The sequence below is a fragment of the Dendrobates tinctorius genome, unplaced genomic scaffold (genome assembly GCF_039654945.1).
Source record: "Dendrobates tinctorius isolate UK_male_01 unplaced genomic scaffold, ASM3965494v1 ptg000165l, whole genome shotgun sequence".
Lineage (NCBI taxonomy): Eukaryota > Metazoa > Chordata > Amphibia > Anura > Dendrobatidae > Dendrobates > Dendrobates tinctorius.
Window position 1 is genome coordinate 17,662,901 of NW_027361832.1, and position 27,493 is coordinate 17,690,393.

Here is a 27,493-nt window from a genome sequence, read left to right on the forward strand (position 1 = left end):
AATGCTGTTAATTTTTCTGTAATCAACACACATTCTCATGGTACCATCCTTTTTCTTTACAAAAACTATTGGAGCTGCCCAGGGACTACAACTGTCTCTGATAACCCCAGCTTCCTTCATTTCCCGCAACATACTTTTGGCACATTGATATTGTGTTGGGGGTATAGGCCGGTACCTTTCATTAATGGGTGGATGATCTCCAGTGGGGATATGATGTTGAACCCCTTTTGCCTTCCCAAAATCTAGAGGGTGTTTGCTGAATACCCGCTCATACTCCTGAGTCACTCTGTAAACCCCATTCTTTTGGTATGAAAGGGTTTTGTCAGTTCCCATCTGCAGTTGCCGACACCACTCCTCCAGCTGCTTTACAGAGCCATTGTCCTCCACCCGGTCGGACAAGACCAAGGGCTCTGCTGCCCGTATGGCGTTGTTGCTGACAGTAAGCAGCTTAGCAACTGTGGCATACCGAGGTACTATGGCCTCCTCCTCCCCACAATTCAGAGGCGTACAGGTACTCTCCCTTTGCGAACATCAACTACCCCTCTGGCTGTCAGGACAGTGGGCAGGCTGTCAGAGTACACTGGTTCTACCAATGCCTGGTAATCTTTTCCTCTGAGGCCTATGGCTGCCCGACACCAAATCAACATTTCACATCTGGGGGGTATTTCAATGGAGAAAGAATCACTCACTCTGACGCTGCCAATTTCTCAACCAGAGAGTTCTACCTGCTGTCTTTGCATTAGGGCCTTGATCTCCATCTGCAGGACTCCTTGTTCACTGGAACCAGCAGTCTCAGCCACCTGTTGCAACAAGACAATAACTTCGGAAAGACAAATTCCAATCACATTCGTACCAAGAGTCATCATTGGGTTACATTCTCGTCGATCAATATCTACAACTATCAGACCTTGAGATGTTATCTCTACTCTACCCACTTTAACAGTAATTTCTTTACATCCCACTTGCGGTAAAGACTGACCATTACTGGCAACTACTGTGAGTTCATCACTTGGGCCACGAGTAAATTCAGAATCAGCCCAATACCGCTTGTAAAGGATATAGGGCATAGTTGTCACCTGGGAGCCAGTGTCCAGCAAAGCGTTCATGGGGATACCGTCAATCACCACGGGGAGGACTGGTCTCCCTCCAACATACTTGGCTCGCCAGTTCTTTGGGCCTTGTGGTCCTCCTGGGGGTTGGCCCTCTGCCCCAAAGGTTGCTCGTTTAAATGACAGAATCTTGCGATGTGGCCTGCCTTGTGGCAGTGACGACAGATGGGACGTCCGTCCTGGTGATAGCGATCGTTGTTCCTTCCTCGCAGTGGCTTGATCCTCTTCTTCTTTAGCCACAGGACATCCTCTGGACTGGAGGCAAGCTGGATCTTGTCCTTGGAGGACACCTGCAGGTACTGCACAGTTTTAGCAAGTGTAGCCATAACTCTGGTCAACTCCTGGACCTGAAGACGCAGTTCTGCAGATGGATCTTTGTCCAGAGTCTGTGCATCAGCCTCCACAGGGATGGAAGGGAAAGATGTTGCTTCCTGGTGGTATGTAATCGCTGGGCGCCTAGGGGGCGCTGTAGGGCTGACATTTGGTTCATGCAGCACCCGGATAGCCCTGTCTTTGAAATCAGCAAATTCTAGATCAGGGTTCTGTAGGGCTATGATGCGCAGCTGTGCTCTGTGGGTGCTGGATAAGAGTCCTTCAATAAACTGCTCCTTTAACAGTCCGTCTCCATCTTTCACACTGTCATGGTCAATCTGCTTGACGGCTCGCAGCGCCTCCTGCAGGTTAAGAGCATAGTCCCGTATACTGTCCTGCTCTTTCTGTTTACACCCAAAGAATCTCATCTTGATTTCAGCGGCAGTGCGGGTGTCAAAGATGCTTCTTAGCTTAGCCAGGATCTTTTTAACAGTCTCTTTATCAGTGTCCTGCCAGGCTTTTACTTCCCTCTGTGCTGCACCTGTTAGCTGCCCAATAAGGATGTTCACCTTCTGGCTTTCAGACAGAGGATACACTTCAAACAAACTGCACAGTCTCTCTTTGAAGTCACTCAGGGTATGTGACTCCCCTGAATACTGCGGTAGCCATGCTGCTCCCGGTATGTAAGGCATAGACAGCGGCATTATGGGGACTGCTGCGGTGGGTGCTATTGGAGCCACAGCCGCGTTGGGCCCTGCATCTTGCGGCGCTGAGGGGTTGGCGGGGGCGTCCGCCGCTGCATCGGCGCGTGCCTCCGACATTCTCTCCCCCCCCTAGTTAACGTTAGCCAGGTTCTGGGGTCGAGCAGGCTTACCGGCTGCAGGCCTCAGCTCCTCACTTCTCGCGCGCTGTCCTCTTCCCGCGCGGCACTTCACTTCTTCCCACTCTTCGGCAGGCTCCGCCCACGACGGCCCACCTCTTTTGTTTCCCACGTGCGCCAAGCAGCGGGGTAATGGCAATTTCACAGTCTATAGCACACAACAGTCTCTGGCACACAGGACCCAGGGATACCGGGCTCCGTAATCCTGTTCATGACGCTAAAATGGGTCGCCCTCCCAGGGCTGTGGGGTACTCGGTACCGGGCCGGTCTCTCAGAGGGGATTTTCACAGCAGCGGTGACCCGGTCCGTGGCCCTGGGTGCCCAAGTAAAAGGGGTTGAGTGATGAAATAAAGTTTGAGTGATTCGTGACGCCACCTGTGGTGTTCGGCAATGAAAGTGTTAAACCGACGCTGCAGACAGATCCTCTGGGACAGATGGTGTAGTGCAGCAAAGATGTTGTAGCCCTCCACAGGCAGGGCTGTTGGTCCCAGGGCAGTGTAGATAGGTGTTGGGGAAGAGGGTGCAGTGTCTGGCACAGAGATGTAGCAGTGCTGAAGAAGTTGCAGGAAGAAGGCAAGGACACAGCGGAATGTAGTTTCTTTACCTTTACTTGTAAGTGCAGTCCAGGGTCCAGATTACAGATGGTACCAGAGATGATTAGCCTGGGAGCAACTTAGGAATCTCTCTGTCAGGTTGTGTAGTCTCCTCTCTAGCGCTTACTTGAGGTACATGCAGTACTGTTTTACACTGAAGTTCCTCCTTCCTCTTCCCTTTTGGATCTACCTCGTATGGCAGACAGCTGTAACCCTCTGTTTCTCTTGGCTCACCCGTCGCTGTTGTTCCTCCGAGTCTTAGTTGGGAATAGAGCATTTACAGCTTCCTATTCCTCTGGTTTCTGTTGCAGGACCTTCAGTATCCATGCAACCGTGGAGACCAGGCTCCAGATCATGCGCTATCACTGGGAGGGTGCTCTCTATCCTCAGCTCAACCTCCAGCTTCTCTCCACACGTCTACACTCTTTGCCCTCCTCACACTAACTAACTAATTTCCCCTCCTGGCCTCAAGAGAGAAGCTCTTCCCCTTAGTATTGGTTCAGAGCTCCCTCTGCTGGCCTGGAGTGGGAACTGTGTTGTATGTTATGGTTAACTGCCAGAGAGACCCTTCATTGCCTCCAAGCCTGACATCACCCTCCATGGAAGAAGGTAATGCCACTGTGGCGACCATACTCCTGGGGGCGCCACTGTAGCTTAAGGCCGGACTACCCCATTTAGGCTGGAATTAAACCAGTGTATAACATCCAATGCAAGAGCATCGGATGCAATATGTTTATGACACTCGGCTCCAGCTCTGCCAAATGTCAGTTCTCTATGCTCCGATCCTCTCGCATCAGAAAATGGCAGCACAGGTGTGGAGGAGATGGAGAAAGTAATTTCTCCATCTCCTCCATTGCCTGTCTCGGCATATATCGGACTGCACTGGGATGACATCCGAGTGCAGACCGATGTTTCACACTCACCCATAGACTTGTATTGGTGTGCATGAGCCGAGTCTCGCAGCCACTCCCAGCATGAGAAAATAATCGCTAATCGGCTCTGCCCCACCGTATATAACACTGGGCTGACTGCTATCCAATAAAACATCAGATAGTACTCGGTCGTGTTATACGCTCGTGTGACCCCGGCCTTAATCACCCCAACAGGTCTTCCACTCAGTCTATGTCTTGATGCTGAGTTCCTATCCTGGTTGTCAGATCAGCTCTTCATCGTATCCGCTTGATTTCAGATTACAAGCTCATGTGAACAAAATCCATGTTTGCGGCCTTTTAATAATTAGGAATTGTTTGTGTATATATTTTCACTGTGAGTCCAGTTCTCTGACGTAAGAAAGGAGAGTCTGTCGGCAGTGGCAGCACATTACACTGGAGACAAAGCCTCATCACCATCACCGGGGCTGCCACACAAAGGATATGAGATCTGTGCAGATGAATAGGTAGATCACGCCGCTGTCAGACAGAACTGTTATTGATTCTTGTGGGATGATGAGACTGATCATGCCAGATAACAAGATCCAATATTTTGTGCAGAAGCATAAAGTACAAGGAAAATTTCTGCTGGGGAACAAGATACTTATTGCACTTTCTGTTTTGCAATTTTCAAAAATGGAAAATCGATACTCCAACGGTGAAATATTACTGGCCGAGAAAAATCCTAATTACAGAATAAAGATTTCCATATAAACAGTGTTAATTGATATCATTTACAAATCCATCTCTAGTACGGTCATTTTTTATGTTTTCTAGGGCTAGTAATATTGCAAAGCTCTTTGTACAGGACAAAGCTGTATGTGGAGAGTCTGTGCAAAGGCACATAGGCCCCGAATAATTAGGACTGGTATTTTTATACGCCTGTAATGAGCGGACTGCAGGAATAAGAAGAACCAAATTCATTACGAGCCGCACGCCATTTCATGAATTTGGAGTATTTTATCAGTGGTGTACATCTCACCAGAAATGTTACTCCAGTCAAGGACTGGAGTAACATTTCTGGTGTAAAAAAAAGCGCCACCATTTTTTTTTTAGATGTTCTACCTTTATACCCAATTTTTTACGACAAATAGCTTGGACAATATGACATAGTGTGACAGCCGGGAGACCAGCGATCAGCTGGTAACTAAGGTAAACGCAGGGTTTCTAAGCACAGCGCTGTGCTTAGAAAACCTCTGTGTACCTTAGTTACCAGCGCGCTAATGCAGGGAGATGGTAACTAAGGTACACATCGGGTTTCTAAGTGACGCACGTCCCTAAGAAACCCTCTGTGTACCTTAGTTACCAGGTCCCTGCATCATCGCGCTGGTAACTGAAGTACACAGCGACGCCGCGCGCTCGGCGTTGCTGGTGCTGATCGCTGCTGAGATCTGTCTGTTTGGCAGCTCACCAGCGATCATGTAGCGACTCACCAGCGATCCTGACACGTTGGAATCGTTGTCGGGATCGCTGGTGAGTCGCTATGTGTGACGGGGCCTTTACTCGTTGCCATCCAAACGAGTCACTTTATCAAATGAACCGGCGAAATCTCAGAACGTCAGCTGTTAATTTTAGAAATGCGTGCGAGGTATCGGGGGTCCACCTCCCCCTTCCAAGATTCTTGAGAATTCCGGAGAAGGACTTGTATGAGAAGGAAACCCTGAGGATTTTTTTTTTACATTGGATAGTTGAGGGAGTGGTGTGTGGGAGGCTTTGTGATGCATTCCCGGACTCCTAAGCGCATAAAAGAGTCCAGCAGCACTCCTTATTAGTATACAGAGAACCAGCAGATTGCAGGCTCACTGCCTCAGAGATGAAAAGTATATAGTTGGAATCTGTGTCTTCAGACATCTGCGCAATATTCTGTAGAAGTTCAGGGCAGTTTCTCACTGTGACATATTCCCTTCAAGGGGTTTTTCTTCTTTGGAAAACCTCAATATGAGAGCATAAGAAAGTAATTAAAGGGGATCCCTAAAGGGGAGTAGGACTACACCAGTCCATTACACCATTGATTTGAAGGATAAGTTAAAAGTCTTTGGCCACCTTTCTCAGTGGCAATGGTGGGCTTTTAGTGATGTCACCAAAGGTCCTTAAGCTGTCTTAGCCTCGAATAGAAATGCTCGGGGCCCATAAGAGAATGGGGGCCCTGAGAAATTGTCCACTTTGGCCTCCCTTCCCTCTAATAGTTCCCCTGCATACTAGCCTGTCTCCTCTTCATTTCCTCTAGACTCTTACAATTAAAGGACCTTTGATGACATCATGGTATCATGACCGTGATGTCACCAAAGGTCCTTAAGCAGTTTTAACCTCGGAATAGAAATGCTGAGGGCTCATAAGTGAGTTGGTGCTCTGGGCAATTGCCCAGTTTGCCACCCACATTCCCCGCAACACTAGCCCTGACTTTAGATAGGGCTTACTTTTCGAGTAGGGCTTATATTTCAAGCATGCTCTAAAAATCCTGCAAAATCATGCTTGTGCTTGTTTTCGGTTTAGGTCTTATTTTCGGAGAAACATGGTGGTAATCCATTTAAACTCACCGGTAGGTTAGATGCTTGTATTTTGCTCTGAAGGTATTTATTTTTCAATGAACTGATTTCCAAATTCTTTTGATAATACATTATTATTATTATTATTATTTATATAGCACCATTGATTCCATGGTGCTGTACATGAGAAGGGGTTATATACAAATTACAGATATCACTTACAGTAAACAAACTAACAATGACAGACTGATACAGAGGGGAGAGAGGACCCTGCTCTTTCGGGCTTACATGCTACAGGATGGTGGGGAAGGAGACAGTAGGTTGGGAGGTTGTAGCAGTTCCAATGCTGGTTGAGGCGATATGTCTGGTAGTAGTGAGGAGGTAGTGGGGTCATTGCAGGCTGTAAGCTTTCTTGAAGAGGTGGGTTTTCAGGTTCCATCTAAAGGATCCGAATGTGGTTGATAGTCGGACGTGTTGGGGCAAAGAATTCCAGAAGATGGGGAATATTCAGGAGAAGTCTTGGAGGCGGTTGGGTGAGGAGCGAATAAGTGTGGAGAGAAGGAGGTCTTGGGAGGACCGGAGATTACATGAGGGAAGATATCGGGAGATTAGTTCAGAGATATATGGAGGAGACAGGTTATAGATGTCCTTGTAGGTCATAGTACATAATCTGGACAGACAGAGCTGCAGAGCGAAGAAAGAGGGACTGCGGGCGCAGCCTTGTCTGGAGAGGAGCTTCAGACTACTTCAGACTCCCATTATATAGTGCAGCTCATCTGTAGTCACTAAAACTGTTTTTTCGTGATGTAGCAGAGCTAGAAAGCAGCCAACAGTGACATACATTCGTCTATGCAATTAACTGACTATTTCTACAGTGAGAGATATGTGAAGTGCCTAAAGCTAACCAAGAAAAATATTCAGGATTGAGAGTCCTCAGTAGTTGATACCTTTTAATGGCTAACTGAAAAGATGGTAATACATTGCAAGCTTTCGAGACTACTCAGGTCTCTTCATCAGGCTAGACTAATACAAAATCTGAAGTCACATATTTATGCACAATACAGCCTAGAAAAAATGCAATAGATAAGACAAGTGACGTGAAGCAGAACTATCAATATGGGAGAGGGAGAAACATAAATATAAACATTGGACCAGTTCATAGATAAGGAGTCTGGATGTTTTATGGTCCTCTGATTGGGGTCTAGTTCTGTGTTGCCCTGCAAGGTTTTAAAAGGAAATTCCTTAATTGATGTAAAAAGACATAAATCCATGCGACACATTCATTCCAGCACTGAGAGTGTCAAAGTTCGTCATAAATTTGTACTCCCAAACTCGTCTCTCTATCTGAGATGTGAAGTTACCTTTCAATACCAGTAATTTCATATCCATGCTGCTGTGATCAGGGATACAGAAATGTTTTGCCACAGGTAGATCCATTCTTTTTTCTCTTATTGTGTGACGATGAGCATTCATCCTTGTTCTAAGCTTTTGCCCTGTCTCCCCCACATACAGACCCCCAGTTGGACATTTAGTACAAATAATTAAGTACACCACATTAGATGTAATGCAGGTGAAAGTACCTGGGATCTTGTAGTCCTGATGTGAGTTGGGGATCTTTATCTTGTCCGTGGTCATTATAAATGGACAGGTTTTACATTTTTTCTGGTTGCAAGGAAAGGTTCCTGCAGCTGTTGGAGAGGACAGGGAGCTTCTGACAATGATGCTTCTTAAATTTGGGGGCTGCCTAAAACACAGCAGTGGGGGGTCTGGAAAAATTGATTTTAATCGGGCATCTTTTTGTAGTAAAGGTTGTAATTTCCGTGCAGCTCCCCTTAGCACCTCCAGATTTGGGTTGTAGGTGACTACTAGAGGCACTCGGTTATTTTCTTCTTTAGCTTTGTAATGTAGCAGGTGATTCCTTGACAATCTGGTGGCTCTTGTAATTTGGTTTTCAATTGTTCTTGGATGGTAACCCTGATTCAAAAAGGTTTTTTTGAGGCGACCAAGGTGTTTGTCTCTATCCATGGGGTTGGAACATATACGATTGTATCTGATGGCTTGGCTATAGATAATAGAGTTCTTTATGTGTTTTGGATGGAAACTGTCCCATTTAAGGTATGTTGGACGGTCGATTGGCTTCTGATACAGGGATGTCTCTATTTCATTGTTTTTTAGCTTAATGATGGTGTCCAAAAAATTAATCTCGGTACTGGAGTAGTTGAGTGTTAAATTGATGGTGGGATGAAATTGATTAAACTGTTCGTGGAACGTCTTTAGCTGTTGCTCAGACTCCGTCCAGATGATTAAAATATCATCAATGAAGCGGTAGTAGGCCAGGGGCCTGATGGGGCATGAGGACAAAAAATCGCTTTCAAGCTTGGCCATGAAAAGATTTGCATACTGTGGAGCCATTTTACTTCCCATAGCTGTGCCAGTCTCCTGTAGATAGATCCTGTTGTCAAATTCAAAGTAATTGTGGGTGAGGATGAATTTTATAAGTTTCACCACGGCATCAGCATCAGTCCCTGTGTTTTCCATGAAGAATTTGCAGGCATGTAAACCATCTTGGTGTGGGATATTAGAGTACAAAGATTCCACATCCATGGTGGCCAGGATGGTTCCTTCTGGTAGAGGACCTATTGCTGCTAGTTTATTCAATTGGTCAGTTGTGTTCTGAATATAGCTGGATGTATCCTTCACCAGTGGTTTAAGAATACCCTCTACCCATCCAGATACCTGCTCAGTGAGGGTGCCCACACATGAAATAATTGGTCTTCCTGGATTCCCAGATTTGTGGATTTTGGGAAGCATGTAGAATGTCCCTATTCTTGGAGTCTCTGGTATCAGGTCATCGCCAGCTCTTATGGACTGGTCAGGCAGACAAGAAACCAACTTGTTTAGTTCCTTGTAATAGTCCTGTGTAGGATCCGACTCCAATTTTCTATAGTAGCATGTGTCCATAAGTTGCCTGTTTGCTTCCTTCATGTAGTCTGACGTATTCATCATGACTATTGCACCTCCCTTGTCAGCAGGTTTAATGATGATTTCTAAAGCTAACCAATCTTTCCTACCTGAGTGAGTTTTCATGCAGAAGAAGTAGATATTCAAGGGCTCATGATGCATAAATAAATTTTCCAAGTCGCTGCCTTTTAATTCTTTAAAATACTTCAAATCCTATGGAAAACTGCACTGAATTTATAGTGGACGATTTCCAAACTCGGCTCAGATACATCATAACCTGTCTCTGAAATGTTCTTGGCCATGTTCCCACATAACGGAAATGCGGCATTTTTTCAGGTTTTTTTTTCTGGGATTAATTGTCCAAGCAAAGTGGATGTGATTTTATGCCCTCGGTGCATCTAAAGACGCCGTCGAACTGCTTATTTTTAGTGTGTCTGTTTTCTACATAGGCTGCTGTGGGAAGCCAGAAAAAAATGTATATAAAAAATTGCAGTTATGTTTTAAAGTGCAAAATTGATGCTTTTCTGTCCTAAAAAAGTGCATTAGGCTATGTGCCCACGTAGCATTTTATTCCGGACACTAAAAACCTGACTCCTTCCCAGAAACCACTCGTTTTTTTCCGCGCGATTTCACCGCGATTTTACCGCGATTATGATCACGATTTTGCCGCGATTTTCGTGTGCGATATTCAAGCACTTTCCAAGCGATTTGAAGCATCGCTTGGAAAGTGATTGACAGGTTGGTCACACTCATCAAACATAGTGTTTGACAAGTGTGACCAGATTTTTACTATTGAGGCCGCCTATGCGGCCTCAATAGTAAAAGATAGAATGTTAAAATGCTAAAAAAAATAAAAAAATCGGGGTATATTTACCTTCCGGCGTCCCGCGCTGCATTCCCGGCCTCAGCGTTCCCAGCGATGCCTTGCGAGACCTGTGATGACGTAGTCTCGCGTTGCTATAGCGATCTCGTGAGACCGCGTCATCACAGGACCTTGCCGCAAGGCATTACTGGGAACGCTTAGGCCGGGAATGCAGCGCGGGACGCCGGAAGGTAAATATACCCCGATTTTTTATTCTTTTTTTTACAGGGGTATGGTACCCAGGGCCTGGAGGACAGTCTCCTCTCCTCCACACCGTGGGTACCAACCGCACATGAGACGCTTCACTTCCCGCATGGTGGGCATAGCCACATGCGGGAAGTAAGCGATTCTCATGCATTCCTATGGGTGCGGAATCGCGGTAATTCTTTGCGATTCCGCACAAAAGAATGACCATGCTGCAATTTTTTCCGCAATGCAATTCCGCCGCGGAAAAAAACGCAGCATTAGCACAGCATGTGCGGAATGACATAGGAATGCATGGGGTGCGTTCTGTACACGATTTTTAAACGTTTTCACGCCGAAAATCGCGGCAAAAACGCTTAAAAATCGCTACGTGGGCACACAGCCTCAAAAATGGAGCTTTAACTAAAAATGCACCAGATACAGGGAGAATATGGATCAAAGACACAATAATCAGAGAATACTGTAATTGCTTATTTTAGTGCAGAAAACATGCAGATAAAAATCAGAACAAAAAGTGCACCTGCTATGGTATTTTGTTTTTTGCTTGATACTTAATTCCTTTTTTATTTCTATTTTTGTAGCATAAAGAACGTCACTCCAAAAGTGGGAGACACAGAAACGCGTAAAGCCATTCGCCGTGCCTTTGATGTTTGGCAGAATGTAACTCCTTTGACATTTGAAGAAGTTCCATACAATGAGTTAGAAAATGGCAAACGGGAAGTGGACATCACCATCATCTTTGCGTCAGGTTTCCATGGAGATAGCTCACCATTTGATGGAGAAGGAGGATTTTTGGCCCATGCTTACTTCCCGGGACCTGGAATAGGAGGAGATACGCATTTTGACTCTGATGAACCTTGGACCTTAGGAAATCCCAATCATGATGGTAAGATCAGATACTACAAAATCAACATCTTCTCCTAGGCATGTGCTCTTCTATGTACATTTTTATGTGGTTCTTTAATGAATATTGAGTTTTCGCCATGGCTTCTTTTACACCACAAGACAATTACCAACCTTATCCCAAATCTTCCAAAAGCCACCAAACATACTCAAGTCACAGCATGGCAAACAGTATTCCAAGGCTAAAGGGAGCTTTACACATAGCGATACCGATTTTGTGACGCAGCAGCGATATTGCTAGCGATATCGCTATGTGTGATACTTACCTCCAACCGGCTCCTCCGCTGGCTATCACTGATCGCGCGAGATCGTCCAAGTCCATTTCTCGTCGGCCGCTTCCTGCTGGGCTTCCTGCTGGTGGCGACGCGTGGACGCGGGCGGGAGGACGTCATCATTGCCGCGTCTGAAAGGTAAGTAACGACCGTTGCTGCGTCACTGCGTCGCTATGATATCTGCCTGTTTGGCAGCTCACTAGCGACCATTTAGCGATGCACCAGCGATCCTGACCGGGTCATATCGTTGTCGGGATCACTGGTGCATCGCTAAATGTAAAAGGGGCCTTTAGTAAATATTATTTCTAGAATGAAAACTAAAAATGGGAACGTATGTAGTTTTTGTGATTTTTCTTTGAAGACCATGTCAGCCATCCAGATAGATATCTGTGAGTTGTAGACCTTAAATGGAGGTGCTACAGTATTCTTCATTGGATTTACAGCAATTTCCGAGTCCAACACCTAAGAAATATTTACCATATGGCATGAACCTTAAAATATGGGCCCATCGTTCTTACTCAAGAAGAGTTATTCCCATCTTCATTGATGGCCGTAGTGTCATGGTTTACTGGGTTCTCGGATTAGGTAGTTGCAGGGTTAACTCTGATGGCCTCTTTCTTGGTCCTGGGAGGCTTTTTTTAGCCTCACTGTGAGACTATTCCTTGTTGTTTATACTCTGACCCTTGGCTGAGTGTGTCTGACCCTGCTGTGCTTTGTGCCTGTGCTATTGTCTATTTGTCTGGTTTTGATCTGGTTCCTTCCCCGTTGTGATTCTTGCCTGCCGTTTCTGTACCGTCTATTCCCCGTTCTGGTTAACTGATCTCTTGCTACGTTCTGACTATCCTTCTGACTGCCCCTGTGTACTGCGCCGCCCTCTCTGTGTTTGGACCTTGGCTTGTGTGACTACGTTATCTCTGCTTCCCCTTTAACATCCCTGGGACCTCCGCTCCTCCTACAGGTGCCCCCCGGAGCCGCAGCAACCCCGCGCTGTCTCCCCTTACAGCAGTGCTAGGCACCGCCCACCTCCTCTGACTCTATGTCACGTGACCGCAGGTCCTGTCTGTCTTCTCCTGCGAGCAGCTAGCTGCCTCAGCACCGCTAGTACCGCTCGCGTTCGCTGCACCCCGGTGCCTCGGGCGTACCCCCGGCACCAGACGTCCAGGTCAGCCTCCTGCGCTGCCGTCGGTGAGTTCCTGTCGGGCAGCGGTTCCTGACACATAGTTGTATAGTACTTGTTAAAACAAGCAACAGTTTATTACAGCTCCACTTTTCTTATTGGTTAGGGCATGTTGCCTTATGGAACCGGCCACTGCGGGGGGTTAGCGGCGCTGGCTGAATGTGCACTGCTTTAAAGCTCTTTCATATAAAGAGTATAAACGCTTCTCTAAAGCTGGCCAGATCTCTGGAGCGCATTCTTACGTCTAGATCCCAACCAGTTTCGGTGTCACTGCCCCATTCCCATTGCTGTAGATGGTAAAGCTGTCTCACGCAATTTGGGTCCTTCAACCGACAAGCAGGAAGGTGGAGTGGAGGTAGAGTAGAAATGAGTTCCTCTGTTAGAACATGGGGCAGTGCCTTTAAGTAAATATTTTTAAATGGCCACTCTATCAATGTCTCAAATCAGAAGACTGACCCAAGAGTCTTTGTCCTGCGGACAGATCAGTTTTGGACTTTAAGTGGCCGATATAGCAAAATATTTGTGTTGAAAACTAGGGTAAAACACTTTGAAAAGTTTTAAAACTTTTGTGGAACATGAAGTTGTGCAAAAGTTTTGCGACTATTGGCATTTTGGTAAGAACCACCAAATTATGAGGAGCATAGGTATGACAATCCCCACCCACCTAAGCCATGATCAGACGTGGTGAAGTGTACACCAGAAGTCCTACTAAAGTCCACGACATGAGTAAGATTTCTGGTGAGGCGCACCACTTGTAAGATGCGCATGATTCGTTAAGTATCATGCACCTCTTAACAAAGTAGGGGCCTCTTTCTCCACCATGGCCCTTCGATAAGATTGCATCCACAACAACAGTGTTAATGAACAGAGGCCTCAGACTTCATCAGGATAAGCTTGGTTCTGGTTAGATATTCGACATGCCATTGGAGGAATATTGACTTTGCAAAACCAGTAGGAAGGGATGGAATGCCGGGAGATACTTCTTGTGAAAATATGGGATTTCTAATGTTCCATTTTCATGGTTGCCCTGTAAATTTCACTCCAGAAGAAGCCTTAGAATGTGACCAGGTCTTAGCTAGCTAAAGACATTTATATGTTGAGATTTCATTTTTTTCTGTACCTTCTCATCACACAAGAAGGTACTAATGAACTATGTGAGATACTGACTAGTGAATACTACTGGACTGATGTGAAAGGGGCCGAGATTTTAGGCAATGATCTTGGTGAAAATTATAGACAAAAAAAATCTAAACTAAAATAAAAAACATTGATGAGCCTTTAGCTTTTCTACCTTATAAAAGACATGCAATACAGAAAGAGACTAAAAGATGCACACTTTATCATTATTTTAAGAACATGATTTTGCGGCCCTTACTATTATATACTGTAAGTATTCAGGTTCTCCTGTGCTTGGTAGTGCAGCTTCAAACAGACAGCTTCACCAGCGATTAGCACAGCGACGCCGAGCGCGCGGCATCGCTGTGTTCGTTAGCGCTGATGCCATGGATTCATGTCAAAAATAGAATTAAAATAAAAAATATTGTTATTCTCACCTTCCGACTTCCCGCACAGCATTCCCGCCTCTCTCCACGCTCCGGTCCCAGTAATCCTTTGCGAGAATTACCGCGATGACGTCTGTTCTCGCGGGATCGCGAAGTCTCGCGGTCATTCTTGCAAAGGATTACTGGGACCGGAGCGTGGAGAGAGGCGGGAAGACTGCGCGGGACGCCGGAAGGTGAGAATAACAATATTTTTTATTTTTTTTATTATTTTACAGCTGATCGCTGGTCTCCCGCCTGTCACACGCAAGCGATGCGTGCTGGCCAGCGGGAGATCAGCGACGAACGAAATGTTCAGAGGTTTCTTGCAGCGATCAGCGATACCAGCAGGGGGGCCGGTCGCTGATCGCTGTCACACACAGCGATCTCGCTGGTGAGATCGCTGTTGTGTCACAAAACTTGTGACTCATCAGCGATCTCGCTAACGAGATCGCTATGTGTGACTGGGCCTTAAGGCAGCTCCTTAGAGAATGAGTGGAGCGGAGGTTGAGTATGGGCACCTCTGCGCCATTCAAGACAGAGCTCTGCAGAGTCTTATTAGCAAAGGTTCCTGCAGTCAGAGCCCCAGTGATATACAAGTTATTCCCTATCCCAGGGAATAAGATATAATTTTCTATTTTGAGGATTACAATTTAGAAGGAATCTGTCAGTAGGATCAACTCTCCTAAGCCATCTATATGGGCATGTAGGTCATAGGAATCTGAATTAAGTAGTATCTTGATATCTATGATCCAATTTCTTATTACAGAAAAATCTACATTTTTATTAATATGTAAATGAGCTGTTAAGATCAATGGCGGGACAGAGATCTCTACAAGAGTCTGCATCCAGAGATTAGGAGGCATTACCAGTATGAGACATGTAATGGCTTCTCTCCTGATCTCACTGCAGAGCTGTGTGTGATTATAACTAACACAGAGTTGAGTTTTATCCCAGGCACATCTGAAGTTGTAGCCTTCCTCTCACAGTGCTGTCAGCTCAACTGTACTGCATCTCACCCCACGTTGGCTGCCTGTGTGACGGAAGCTGGAGAATTGTTAGTTGTAATCACAGAGAGATCTGCAGTAAGATCAGGAGAGCAGACTGTCAGTCATTAGATGCATCACACTGGTAGCACAACTTTTATTTAAAATAAGCGCTAGAGGCAGACTGTTAGGCCAGGGTCACACTTGCTTGTGTGATGTGAGAAACTCGCGCATCAATACCCAGCACTGCCGCTGGGCACTTGGACCGGAGTGTGCGGCTGCATGTATTTCTATGTAACCGCATGCTCCGCTCCCGAGTGCCTGTAGCAGTGACGGATATAGATGCGAGAGAATCGGGCAAGTTTCTCGCATCACAACTCGCAAGTCTGACCCCTGCCTTAGAGAGATCTCTGTCCCGCCCGTTGATCTTAACAGCTCATTTACATATTAAGAAAAATGTAAATTTTTCTGCAGTGACGTATCAGATCGCAGATATCAAGGTATACTTTTATTCACGTTCCTTTGACCTACATGCACATATAGACGGCTTAAGAGGGTTGATCCTGCTGACAAATTCCCTTTAAAACCCGATTGCCATGTTAGTGACACTTTGAGACAGTTTTCTTCTTGGGGAAAAAAAGATTTTGCTTTCCTTATTCCTTGGAGAACATTATGTAAAGAATCCATTCCTTTTTCAAGCTGGTTTGCTCTAAGAAGAGAATTGTTTTTTTACACTAATTCAAGGACAGTATCACTTGATTCTCAGATTCGAATGTTCAGTACAAGACAGTGTAACATTGTAAATTTTCCTCCAGTTAAATAAGTTCACCATGTCTACCTTTGTAAATGTAATGGTGAGAATCTCGGCTGGTTGCACACATTCATAAGGAACGTTGGGAAAGATTGGCACTTAATTTTCTTCATTCTGAGAAAGAATGAAAATGGAACGCTGTATAATATTGTTTTCAATCTTTCTGAAGCATCTGTCAGGCGGCATGTTGAGATGAAATGACATATGTTAGATTGGAACTTTCCTGTTCAATAAATCATCCAACATCAAAATTGTTTGCGATAACATAACGAGTATACAGTGTACCCCATGGGATTTTCTACAATGCTGTTTTGTTATTTTTGGTACATTGTTGCTGTCACTCAAGTCACTATTAAAAAGTGAAGAACTCAGGAAGTTATCTCACGAAACGTGCGTTGGGGTGGCGGGAGAACCCTTATTGCACCCTGTTCAGCTCATGTAAGTCTTTATCACTATTCTGTCTTTTGTATTGGCATGCAAGCATTTTTTGCAGCACCTCATACCTGATCCACTTTAACAAAGATGGTTTAATCTTAGCATTCATATCTATACAGACTTGCCTGTAGCTGTACGGTGGTCTATTATTAAGCAAGATCTCCTGCACTTTCTATTTGGCATTGCAGCCTCTGACATTTTCTATGCATTTTAAATTTTGTTTTTAATGATTTATACTTAATAAAAATATAATTTTTATGGCACTTATATTCTTTGCCTCTAGTTAGATATTCCCAATGTAGAAATCCAAACATGTTCACATAATTTTCTTGTGTAAAAAGAGAGAATAAATGGGGAGTGGTGCTCAACATTTTGTGAAATTGCACATGATTCACTTTAAGCTGTTGAAGTGCTCTGGGATTTATGAAATAAGCTGCTGTTTGGCTTAATCAGGAATATAACTGTAAGGGGTGGAAAAGTTGCAGTCGTACCGATTCCTATGCAGGGCCCAGAAGGGAAAAAAAAGGACTAAACTTTGCCCAAAATTTGAAAAAGTAGAAAAAAAACAATAATGGAAAGCCCGAAAGGAATGGTCAATAATAGGAAAGATTTTATGGAGGTAGAGAAAACTTTATTGTAAAAAGAAGTTGTCATGATCTCAGTGAGGGTTTGACTCGCACACGTGGGGTTAATGTCTGGAACCAGTGCTGATGACTGGCATTTCTGGGGTTAAAGGTTGTGATCCCGGTGCAGGCTTACCTACACACCTGGGGCTATGATTGTGGCCTCTCCCTGGCTCTGGGAGAGGCTTCTTATAGCCTCAGGACACTCCCATCCCTGTCAGTTATACTCTTGCCCTTGGCATAGTGTGGTGACCCCTGAGTGTGTTTGTGCTGTGTTCTTGTTTATCTGATACTCTGTGTATGACTCGGTCTGTTCTCTGGATATTGCTTTGGATTCTGCTTGGTACCTTCTATGTCTGTTTGGTTTTGACTGCTGCTTGGCCCTGACTATCCGCTCTGTGTCATCCTTGGTACGTTACGGCTATCTCTGTGTATGAACCCCGTTTTGCCTGACTCTGAGTAATTCCGTATAGTGTCTTTCCATCTCACTAAGCAGGACGCTAAGCCCCGCCCCCTTGCAGTCACATGACCGTAGGTCCCGTGTCTGCTTGCTAAACTTCAGCATCCACAGGTCCTGTGCATCGGTACTTTCTGACTGTACCTGACCCCGGTACCCCTACAGTGCGGGTGAGTCCCTGCTCAGCGGAGGCTGCACGCCGGCGCTGACAGGATCCTGACACTCAGGACACGCGCACTGGCTCAGTGAGCAAGTACAGTGCGGTGTTCCTGACAGAAGTGACTGTGTGGTGGCAATTTAGGAGTAGACAGGTGCACACACAATATAAAAAACAATAGAGCAGTACCCTGACGAAGGTATCTACCAAAACGCGCATTGGGGTGGGCTCCAGACAGGTGCACACACAATATAAAAAACAATAGAGCAGTAGCCTGACGAAGGTATCTACCAAAACGCGCATTGGGGTGGGCTCCACACTCTGCTGGGACCCTTTTAAGATATATTGCCATAATATTGTTCACATTACATTTTATCACTCCTTTTGTGATGTTTCCCATGCTATCACGACTTATTGTGCTATGTAACCTCCATACTTCTGCTAATTGCTATTGCTAATATATATATTTATTGCATGTTACCGAAATATATATATATATACAGCTCTGGCAAAAAATAAAGGACCACTGCAAAATGTTCAGTTTGTCTGATTTTTCTCTTTATAGGTATATTTCTGAGTAAAATGTAAATTTATCTTTTATTCTATAAACTGATAACATGTCTCCGAATTAACAAAGCACTAAAATTTGTATTTATTTTCAGAAAATGAGAAATGGTCAAAATAACAAAAAAAATGCAGTGCTTGCAGACCTCAAATAATGCTAAGAAAACAAGTTCATAATTAGAGTTGAGCGATACCAGCCGATACTTGAAAATATCGGATCGGAATGGATCGGCCGATCTTAAAAAAAAGTATCGGTATCGCCGATTCCGATACCGGGAACCAATGCAAGTCAATGGGGCCAAAATATCGGAATTAAAAAAAACCCTTTCTTTCCTTGTAGGTTAATTCTACATGAAGAAAAACAACTAAGAATAATGTAGAATGTATTGTGGGAGGTGGAGGAGACATTAAAGCCATAGAGGTTTAGCCCAATCAAATGGAATAGCAGGAATTAAACTTTTTTTTTTAAAGATGTTAGGAGTTACAAAGATATTGACTATGTTAGCCTCATTTATATTTTGCCAGACATGTATGTCTTCTTCTTCTACTTCCTTTTTTTACATTCTTCTTCTTCTTCTTCTACTTCCTTTTTTTACATTCTTCTTCTTCTTCTTCTACTTCCTTTTTTTACATTCTTCTTCTTATTCCTTTTTTTACATTCTTCTTCTTCTTCTTCTACTTCCTTTTTTTACATTCTTCTTCTTCTTCTTCTTCTTCTTCTTCTTCTTCTTCTTCTTCTTCTTCTTCTTCTTCTTCTTCTTCCTTTTCTTACATTCTTCATATTCTTCTTATTCAACAATTATTATTCTACATATTCAGCTTCTTCATCTTCTTCCTATTCTTCTTCATCATATTCTTGTTTGTGTCAGGCATTCCTGTAGTTGTTATCTAGAAAAGTTAGAAGTTTACACCTTCCGTTCTGCCTGTCACAAAAGATTTACAACAGGATTTGTCCGCGTTCAGTTTGGCCTGCAGAAGCAGGCCTTTTCCAGGGGCACCACGAGGAGGAACGGACTCACCCCCATACACTGCTTAGTCTTCTTCTGCTTATAAATAAGATAATATCATTTGCTCAGAGTATTAGTCTTATGCTTAATGTTCTTCTGCTTTGTTTTTTTTATGCTTCTTTGTCTTCTCTCTCTTGTTGTTCTGCATCTTGGTGGTTGTCTTCCTGTTCTTTGTCCTCTTGAACCAGCTGACGGTACTGGCACCCGGAGGGGCAGCAGAAGGAACAAGAGCCAATGGCACTACCGAGGACCAGCTGACGGTGCTGGAACCCGGTTACTAAGCAGGAGGTACCTGTGCTACAAAGCACTACCAAGGACCAGCAGACGTTGCCGGAACTCGGATACCGAGATGGAGGCACCTAGGCCAAACGCTCTGACGAGAACCAGCTGACGGTGCTGGAACCCGGAGGGGTAGCATAAGCTGCAAGAGCAAATGGAAATAGCGAGGACCAGCTGACAGTGCTGGCACCCGGAGGGGCAGCAGAAGGAATAAGAGCCAATGGCACAACCGAGGACCAGCTGACGGTGCTGGAACCCGGTTACTAAGCAGGAGGTACCTGTGCTACAAAGCACTACCAAGGACCAGCAGACGTTGCCGGAACTCGGATACCGAGATGGAGGCACCTAGGCCAAAGGCTCTGACGAGAACCAGCTGACGGTGCTGGAACCCGGAGGGGTAGCATAAGCTGCAAGAGCAAATGGAAATAGCGAGGACCAGCTGACAGTGCTGGCACCCGGAGGGGCAGCAGAAGGAATAAGAGCCAATGGCACAACCGAGGACCAGCTGACGGTGCTGGAACCCGGTTACTAAGCAGGAGGTACCTGTGCTACAAAGCACTACCAAGGACCAGCAGACGTTGCTGGAACTCGGATACCGAGATGGAGGCACCTAGGCCAAAGGCTCTGATGAGAACCAGCTGACGGTGCTGGAACCCGGAGGGGTATCAGAAGTTACCCCTGAAAAGCAAAGTTGGCATGCCGCAAGCTGGCCGCAGTTACCGAATCACACAGTCCTACAGGGGGTGCTTGTCCTACTGGCACTATGGAACAAACCTTTCTTACCAGAACCCGCAGTCCACATAGGAAGCACCTAAACTGCTGGCACCCTAGCCTCGGCTAACCCAACCGCAACACGACATGGCAACTTGGGGTGGCAAACTGACATTGACACTTCCCGGAAACAGCAGGCAGGGCTGGAACCAAGCTGGGCAGGAGGGAGTACCCGTGCCAAAGTCAGTTATGAGCAGCAACTGGCGATGTTGGAGCCCAGGACAAGCACTTAGCAGGCTGAGGCCTGATGTGCTGTCAATTGGGAGGCAGCAGGACAGATTGCCATCAAAACAGCAGGGGAACAGCTGACGTTACTGAACCCCACAAACACAGGAGCTAGTGTTTTACTCTGTGAAGACGGCACTTCCGAGCAACAACTGGCTGTGTTGAAGCCCAGGGACAAGCACGGAGCAGGCTTAGGCTGCATTGAAGAAATTTTAAGATCGGTTGTAGACTACTAATTTGAACCAAGCTCCACTTAGGCCTGTGGATTCACTGATTTTCGTATTTCCCCTGTCCTCCAACCCCGCCAGTTACAGCTCCGAAGTGGCGTCTGCACAATCCACACTTGTTCCTGTGTTACAGGTGTTCAGTCCGGTCAGTTAATCCCCTGATGTGTGTCCGGCAATGTCGCCTGCTCTGTCCACATTCCGATAATGGGAATGTGGACAGAGCAGGCGACATTGCCGGACACACATCAGGGGATTAACTGATCGGACTGAACACCTGTAACACAGGAACAAGTGTGGATTGTGCAGACGCCACTTCGGAGCTGTAACTGGCAGGGTTGGAGGACAGGGGAAATACGAGAGACAGTGGAGCCACAGGCCTAATTGGAGCACGGTTAAAAATCAGTAGTGGTACGACTGTGTAGGCAGCAGGAGACTTTGCCATCCACACAGCAGGGGATCAGCTGACATTACTGAACCCCACTGAGACACGGGAGCAAGTATCTCTTTCCGTGTGGACGGCACTTCCGAACTACAACTGGCTGTGTTGAAGCCCAGGAAATAGGAGGGTGTAGGCAGAGGCCTACTGTATTTTGAATGAGTTTACAGCAGGAGAGACTGCCATCCACACAGCAGGGGATCAGCTGACGTTACTGAACCCCACTGAGACACGGGAGCAAGTATCTCTTTCCGTGTGGACGGCACTTCCGAACTACAACTGGCTGTGTTGAAGCCCAGGAAATAGGAGGGTGTAGGCAGAGGCCTACTGAATTTTGAATGAGGTGACAGCAGGAGAGACTGCCATCCACACAGCAGGGGATCAGCTGACGTTACTGAACCCCACTGAGACACGGGAGCAAGTGTCTCTTTCCGTGTGGACGGCACTTCCGAACTACAACTGGCTGTGTTGAAGCCCAGGAAATAGGAGGGTGTAGGCAGAGGCCTACTGTATTTTGAATGAGTTTACAGCAGGAGAGACTGCCATCCACACAGCAGGGGATCAGCTGACGTTACTGAACCCCACTGAGACACGGGAGCAAGTATCTCTTTCCGTGTGGACGGCACTTCCGAACTACAACTGGCTGTGTTGAAGCCCAGGAAATAGGAGGGTGTAGGCAGAGGCCTACTGTATTTTGAATGAGTTTACAGCAGGAGAGACTGCCATCCACACAGCAGGGGATCAGCTGACGTTACTGAACCCCACTGAGACACGGGAGCAAGTATCTCTTTCCGTGTGGACGGCACTTCCGAACTACAACTGGCTGTGTTGAAGCCCAGGAAATAGGAGGGTGTAGGCAGAGGCCTACTGAATTTTGAATGAGGTGACAGCAGGAGAGACTGCCATCCACACAGCAGGGGATCAGCTGACGTTACTGAACCCCACTGAGACACGGGAGCAAGTATCTCTTTCCGTGTGGACGGCACTTCCGAACTACAACTGGCTGTGTTGAAGCCCAGGAAATAGGAGGGTGTAGGCAGAGGCCTACTGAATTTTGAATGAGGTGACAGCAGGAGAGACTGCCATCCACACAGCAGGGGATCAGCTGACGTTACTGAACCCCACTGAGACACGGGAGCAAGTGTCTCTTTCCGTGTGGACGGCACTTCCGAACTACAACTGGCTGTGTTGAAGCCCAGGAAATAGGAGGGTGTAGGCAGAGGCCTACTGTATTTTGAATGAGTTTACAGCAGGAGAGACTGCCATCCACACAGCAGGGGATCAGCTGACGTTACTGAACCCCACTGAGACACGGGAGCAAGTATCTCTTTCCGTGTGGACGGCACTTCCGAACTACAACTGGCTGTGTTGAAGCCCAGGAAATAGGAGGGTGTAGGCAGAGGCCTACTGAATTTTGAATGAGGTGACAGCAGGAGAGACTGCCATCCACACAGCAGGGGATCAGCTGACGTTACTGAACCCCACTGAGACACGGGAGCAAGTGTCTCTTTCCGTGTGGACGGCACTTCCGAACTACAACTGGCTGTGTTGAAGCCCAGGAAATAGGAGGGTGTAGGCAGAGGCCTACTGTATTTTGAATGAGTTTACAGCAGGAGAGACTGCCATCCACACAGCAGGGGATCAGCTGACGTTACTGAACCCCACTGAGACACGGGAGCAAGTATCTCTTTCCGTGTGGACGGCACTTCCGAACTACAACTGGCTGTGTTGAAGCCCAGGAAATAGGAGGGTGTAGGCAGAGGCCTACTGTATTTTGAATGAGTTTACAGCAGGAGAGACTGCCATCCACACAGCAGGGGATCAGCTGACGTTACTGAACCCCACTGAGACACGGGAGCAAGTATCTCTTTCCGTGTGGACGGCACTTCCGAACTACAACTGGCTGTGTTGAAGCCCAGGAAATAGGAGGGTGTAGGCAGAGGCCTACTGAATTTTGAATGAGGTGACAGCAGGAGAGACTGCCATCCACACAGCAGGGGATCAGCTGACGTTACTGAACCCCACTGAGACACGGGAGCAAGTGTCTCTTTCCGTGTGGACGGCACTTCCGAACTACAACTGGCTGTGTTGAAGCCCAGGAAATAGGAGGGTGTAGGCAGAGGCCTACTGTATTTTGAATGAGTTTACAGCAGGAGAGACTGCCATCCACACAGCAGGGGATCAGCTGACGTTACTGAACCCCACTGAGACACGGGAGCAAGTATCTCTTTCCGTGTGGACGGCACTTCCGAACTACAACTGGCTGTGTTGAAGCCCAGGAAATAGGAGGGTGTAGGCAGAGGCCTACTGTATTTTGAATGAGTTTACAGCAGGAGAGACTGCCATCCACACAGCAGGGGATCAGCTGACGTTACTGAACCCCACTGAGACACGGGAGCAAGTGTCTCTTTCCGTGTGGACGGCACTTCCGAACTACAACTGGCTGTGTTGAAGCCCAGGAAATAGGAGGGTGTAGGCAGAGGCCTACTGTCTTTGTAATGCGGAGACAGCAGGAGAGACTGCCATCTCCACAGCAGGGGAACAGCTGGCAGTGCTGAACCCCACTAACACTTGAACGAACGTGTTTGGTTCTGTGGAGACGACACTTCTGAACACCAACTGACGCTGTTGGAGCCCAGGATTAGGCGAGGAGCAGGCTGGGGCCTACTGGATTTTGGCAGGTGAAGGCAGCAGGAGACTTGCCATCTCCACAGCAGGGGAACAGCTGGCAGTGCTGAACCCCACTAACACTTGAACGAACGTGTTTGGTTCTGTGGAGACGACACTTCTGAACACCAACTGACGCTGTTGGAGCCCAGGATTAGGCGAGGAGCAGGCTGGGGCCTACTGGATTTTGGCAGGTGAAGGCAGCAGGAGACTTGCCATCTCCACAGCAGGGGAACAGCTGGCAGTGCTGAACCCCACTAACACTTGAACGAACGTGTTTGGTTCTGTGGAGACGACACTTCTGAACACCAACTGACGCTGTTGGAGCCCAGGATTAGGCGAGGAGCAGGCTGGGGCCTACTGGATTTTGGCAGGTGAATGCAGCAGGAGACTTGCCATCTCCACAGCAGGGGAACAGCTGGCAGTGCTGAACCCCACTAACACTTGAACGAATGTGTTTGGTTCTGTGGAGACGACACTTCTGAACACCAACTGACGCTGTTGGAGCCCAGGATTAGGCGAGGAGCAGGCTGGGGCCTACTGGATTTTGGCAGGTGAAGGCAGCAGGAGACTTGCCATCTCCACAGCAGGGGAACAGCTGGCAGTGCTGAACCCCACTAACACTTGAACGAATGTGTTTGGTTCTGTGGAGACGACACTTCTGAACACCAACTGACGCTGTTGGAGCCCAGGATTAGGCGAGGAGCAGGCTGGGGCCTACTGGATTTTGGCAGGTGAATGCAGCAGGAGACTTGCCATCTCCACAGCAGGGGAACAGCTGGCAGTGCTGAACCCCACTAACACTTGAACGAACGTGTTTGGCTCTGTGGAGACGACACTTCTGAACACCAACTGACGCTGTTGGAGCCCAGGATTAGGCGAGGAGCAGGCTGGGGCCTACTGGATTTTGGCAGGTGAAGGCAGCAGGAGACTTGCCATCTCCACAGCAGGGGAACAGCTGGCAGTGCTGAACCCCACTAACACTTGAACGAATGTGTTTGGTTCTGTGGAGACGACACTTCTGAACACCAACTGACGCTGTTGGAGCCCAGGATTAGGCGAGGAGCAGGCTGGGGCCTACTGGATTTTGGCAGGTGAATGCAGCAGGAGACTTGCCATCTCCACAGCAGGGGAACAGCTGGCAGTGCTGAACCCCACTAACACTTGAACGAACGTGTTTGGCTCTGTGGAGACGACACTTCTGAACACCAACTGACGCTGTTGGAGCCCAGGATTAGGCGAGGAGCAGGCTGGGGCCTACTGGATTTTGGCAGGTGAAGGCAGCAGGAGACTTGCCATCTCCACAGCAGGGGAACAGCTGGCAGTGCTGAACCCCACTAACACTTGAACGAACGTGTTTGGTTCTGTGGAGACGACACTTCTGAACACCAACTGACGCTGTTGGAGCCCAGGATTAGGCGAGGAGCAGGCTGGGGCCTACTGGATTTTGGCAGGTGAATGCAGCAGGAGACTTGCCATCTCCACAGCAGGGGAACAGCTGGCAGTGCTGAACCCCACTAACACTTGAACGAACGTGTTTGGCTCTGTGGAGACGACACTTCTGAACACCAACTGACGCTGTTGGAGCCCAGGATTAGGCGAGGAGCAGGCTGGGGCCTACTGGATTTTGGCAGGTGAAGGCAGCAGGAGACTTGCCATCTCCACAGCAGGGGAACAGCTGGCAGTGCTGAACCCCACTAACACTTGAACGAATGTGTTTGGCTCTGTGGAGACGACACTTCTGAACACCAACTGACGCTGTTGGAGCCCAGGATTAGGCGAGGAGCAGGCTGGGGCCTACTGGATTTTGGCAGGTGAATGCAGCAGGAGACTTGCCATCTCCACAGCAGGGGAACAGCTGGCAGTGCTGAACCCCACTAACACTTGAACGAATGTGTTTGGCTCTGTGGAGACGACACTTCTGAACACCAACTGACGCTGTTGGTGCCCAGGATTACGCATGCCGCATGCAGAGGCCAATGGGCAGCGGTTTTTATGGAGGTTGTGGACTACTACTGATTCTAACCATGCTCCACTTAGGCCTCTGGCTCCACTGTCTCTACTATTTACCCTGGCCTCCAACCCCGCCAGCTACATCTCTGAAGTGGCGTCAGCACAATCTACACTTGTTCCTGTGTTACTGGTGCTCAGTCCCATCAGTTGATCCCCTGATGTTTGTCCGGCAAGTTCGCCAGCTCTGTCCTCATTCCCACTACTGGTTATGGGAATGTGGACAGAGCAGGAGACCTTGCCGGACACACATCAGGGGATAAACTGATGGGACTGAGCCACAGGAACACAGGAACAAGTGTAGATTGTGCTGACGCCACTTCAGAGATGTAGATGGCGGGGTTGGAGGTCAGGGGAAATAGTAGAGACAGTGGAGCCAGAGACCTAAGTTGGGCACGGTTAAAAATCAGTAGTGGTTTGAATGTTGATGGAGCTGGTGACTCTGCCGTCCACACAGCAGGGGATCAGCTGGCATTACTGAACCCCAGTAACACAGGAGCTAGTGTGTTTCTCTGTGCAGACGACACATCTGAGCGACAACTGGCTGTGTTGAAGCACAGGGATTATAGTTCAGGTGGTAGAAAAATGAACACACCAGCAGACCTGGATACAGTTGCCAACCACTAATTTAGTCTGTAAGAGGAATGGCAAAGTCTTTGGAGATCCAGGCCTTGTTCATTTTCAGAAAAGTCAGCCGGTCAACATTATCGGAAGATAGTCGCGTGCGACGGTCTGTTAGTACACCACCTGCGGCACTAAAGACACGTTCCGATAATACACTGGCAGCAGGGCAAGCCAGCACCTCCAATGCATACTGGCTAAGCTCTGGCCATGTATCCAGCTTAGAGACCCAAAACTTGAAGGGGGAAGAGCCATCTGGGAGTACAGCGACAGGGCAAGACATGTAGTCTGACACCATCTGACGGAAGCGTTGCCTCCTGCTGACTCGAGGCGTCGCTGATGGTGTAGACAATTGTGGTGGACACACAAAACTTTGCCACATTTGGGCCATAGTGGTCTTGCCTTGTGCTGCGGCACTGCCTCTGCTCCCTCTTTGTGCAGAGTTTCCTCCACTGCCTCGACGCACAGAGCTGCTTTGTAAAGCACTTGCAACAATGCTGTCGGGTGGAATGGAAAACATTATGGACTGCACCAGTGACTCTTCGTACTCCCGCATTTTACGCTCCCGGTTCAACGTTGGTATGAGCCTTTGTACGCTGTCCCGGTAGCGAGGATCTAGGAGGGTGTACACCCAATAATCAGCCGAGACGAGAATGTGGGCGATGCGGCGGTCGTTTCTCAGGCACTGCAGCATGAAATCAACCATGTGCTGCAGACTCCCAACTGCCAAAGAACCGCTGTCCCCTGTTTGAGGCGTGACCTCGACCTGCTCTGCATCACCCCACCCTCGCTGTACATACTGAGTAGAGGTTTGTGTACCTCCCTCCTCTGGAGAGATGTCTTCCTCCTCCATCGACTCCTCCTCATCCTCCTCACAAAGTGTCCCCTGCCTAGGCCTTTGTGAGGAAACACGTAGCGCAGACTGTCCAGAAGCAGATGGCATTTGGGACTCCTCATCCTCCACCTCTTCTGAAACCTCATCCCTTAGTGC

General features: G+C 47.4%; 1 protein-coding gene across 3 annotated transcripts in view; it reads left to right on the forward strand.

The window, feature by feature from the left end:
* The window catches only part of MMP16 (matrix metallopeptidase 16), a 299,876-nt gene that overhangs the window by 199,179 nt on the left and 73,204 nt on the right, over positions 1 to 27,493 (forward strand). For all 3 annotated transcript variants that reach the window (XM_073550535.1, XM_073550536.1, XM_073550537.1), the window contains one exon: positions 10,918 to 11,222. In XM_073550535.1, coding sequence (XP_073406636.1) covers positions 10,918 to 11,222 — 305 coding nt within the window. The remainder of the gene's footprint in view (positions 1 to 10,917; positions 11,223 to 27,493) is intronic.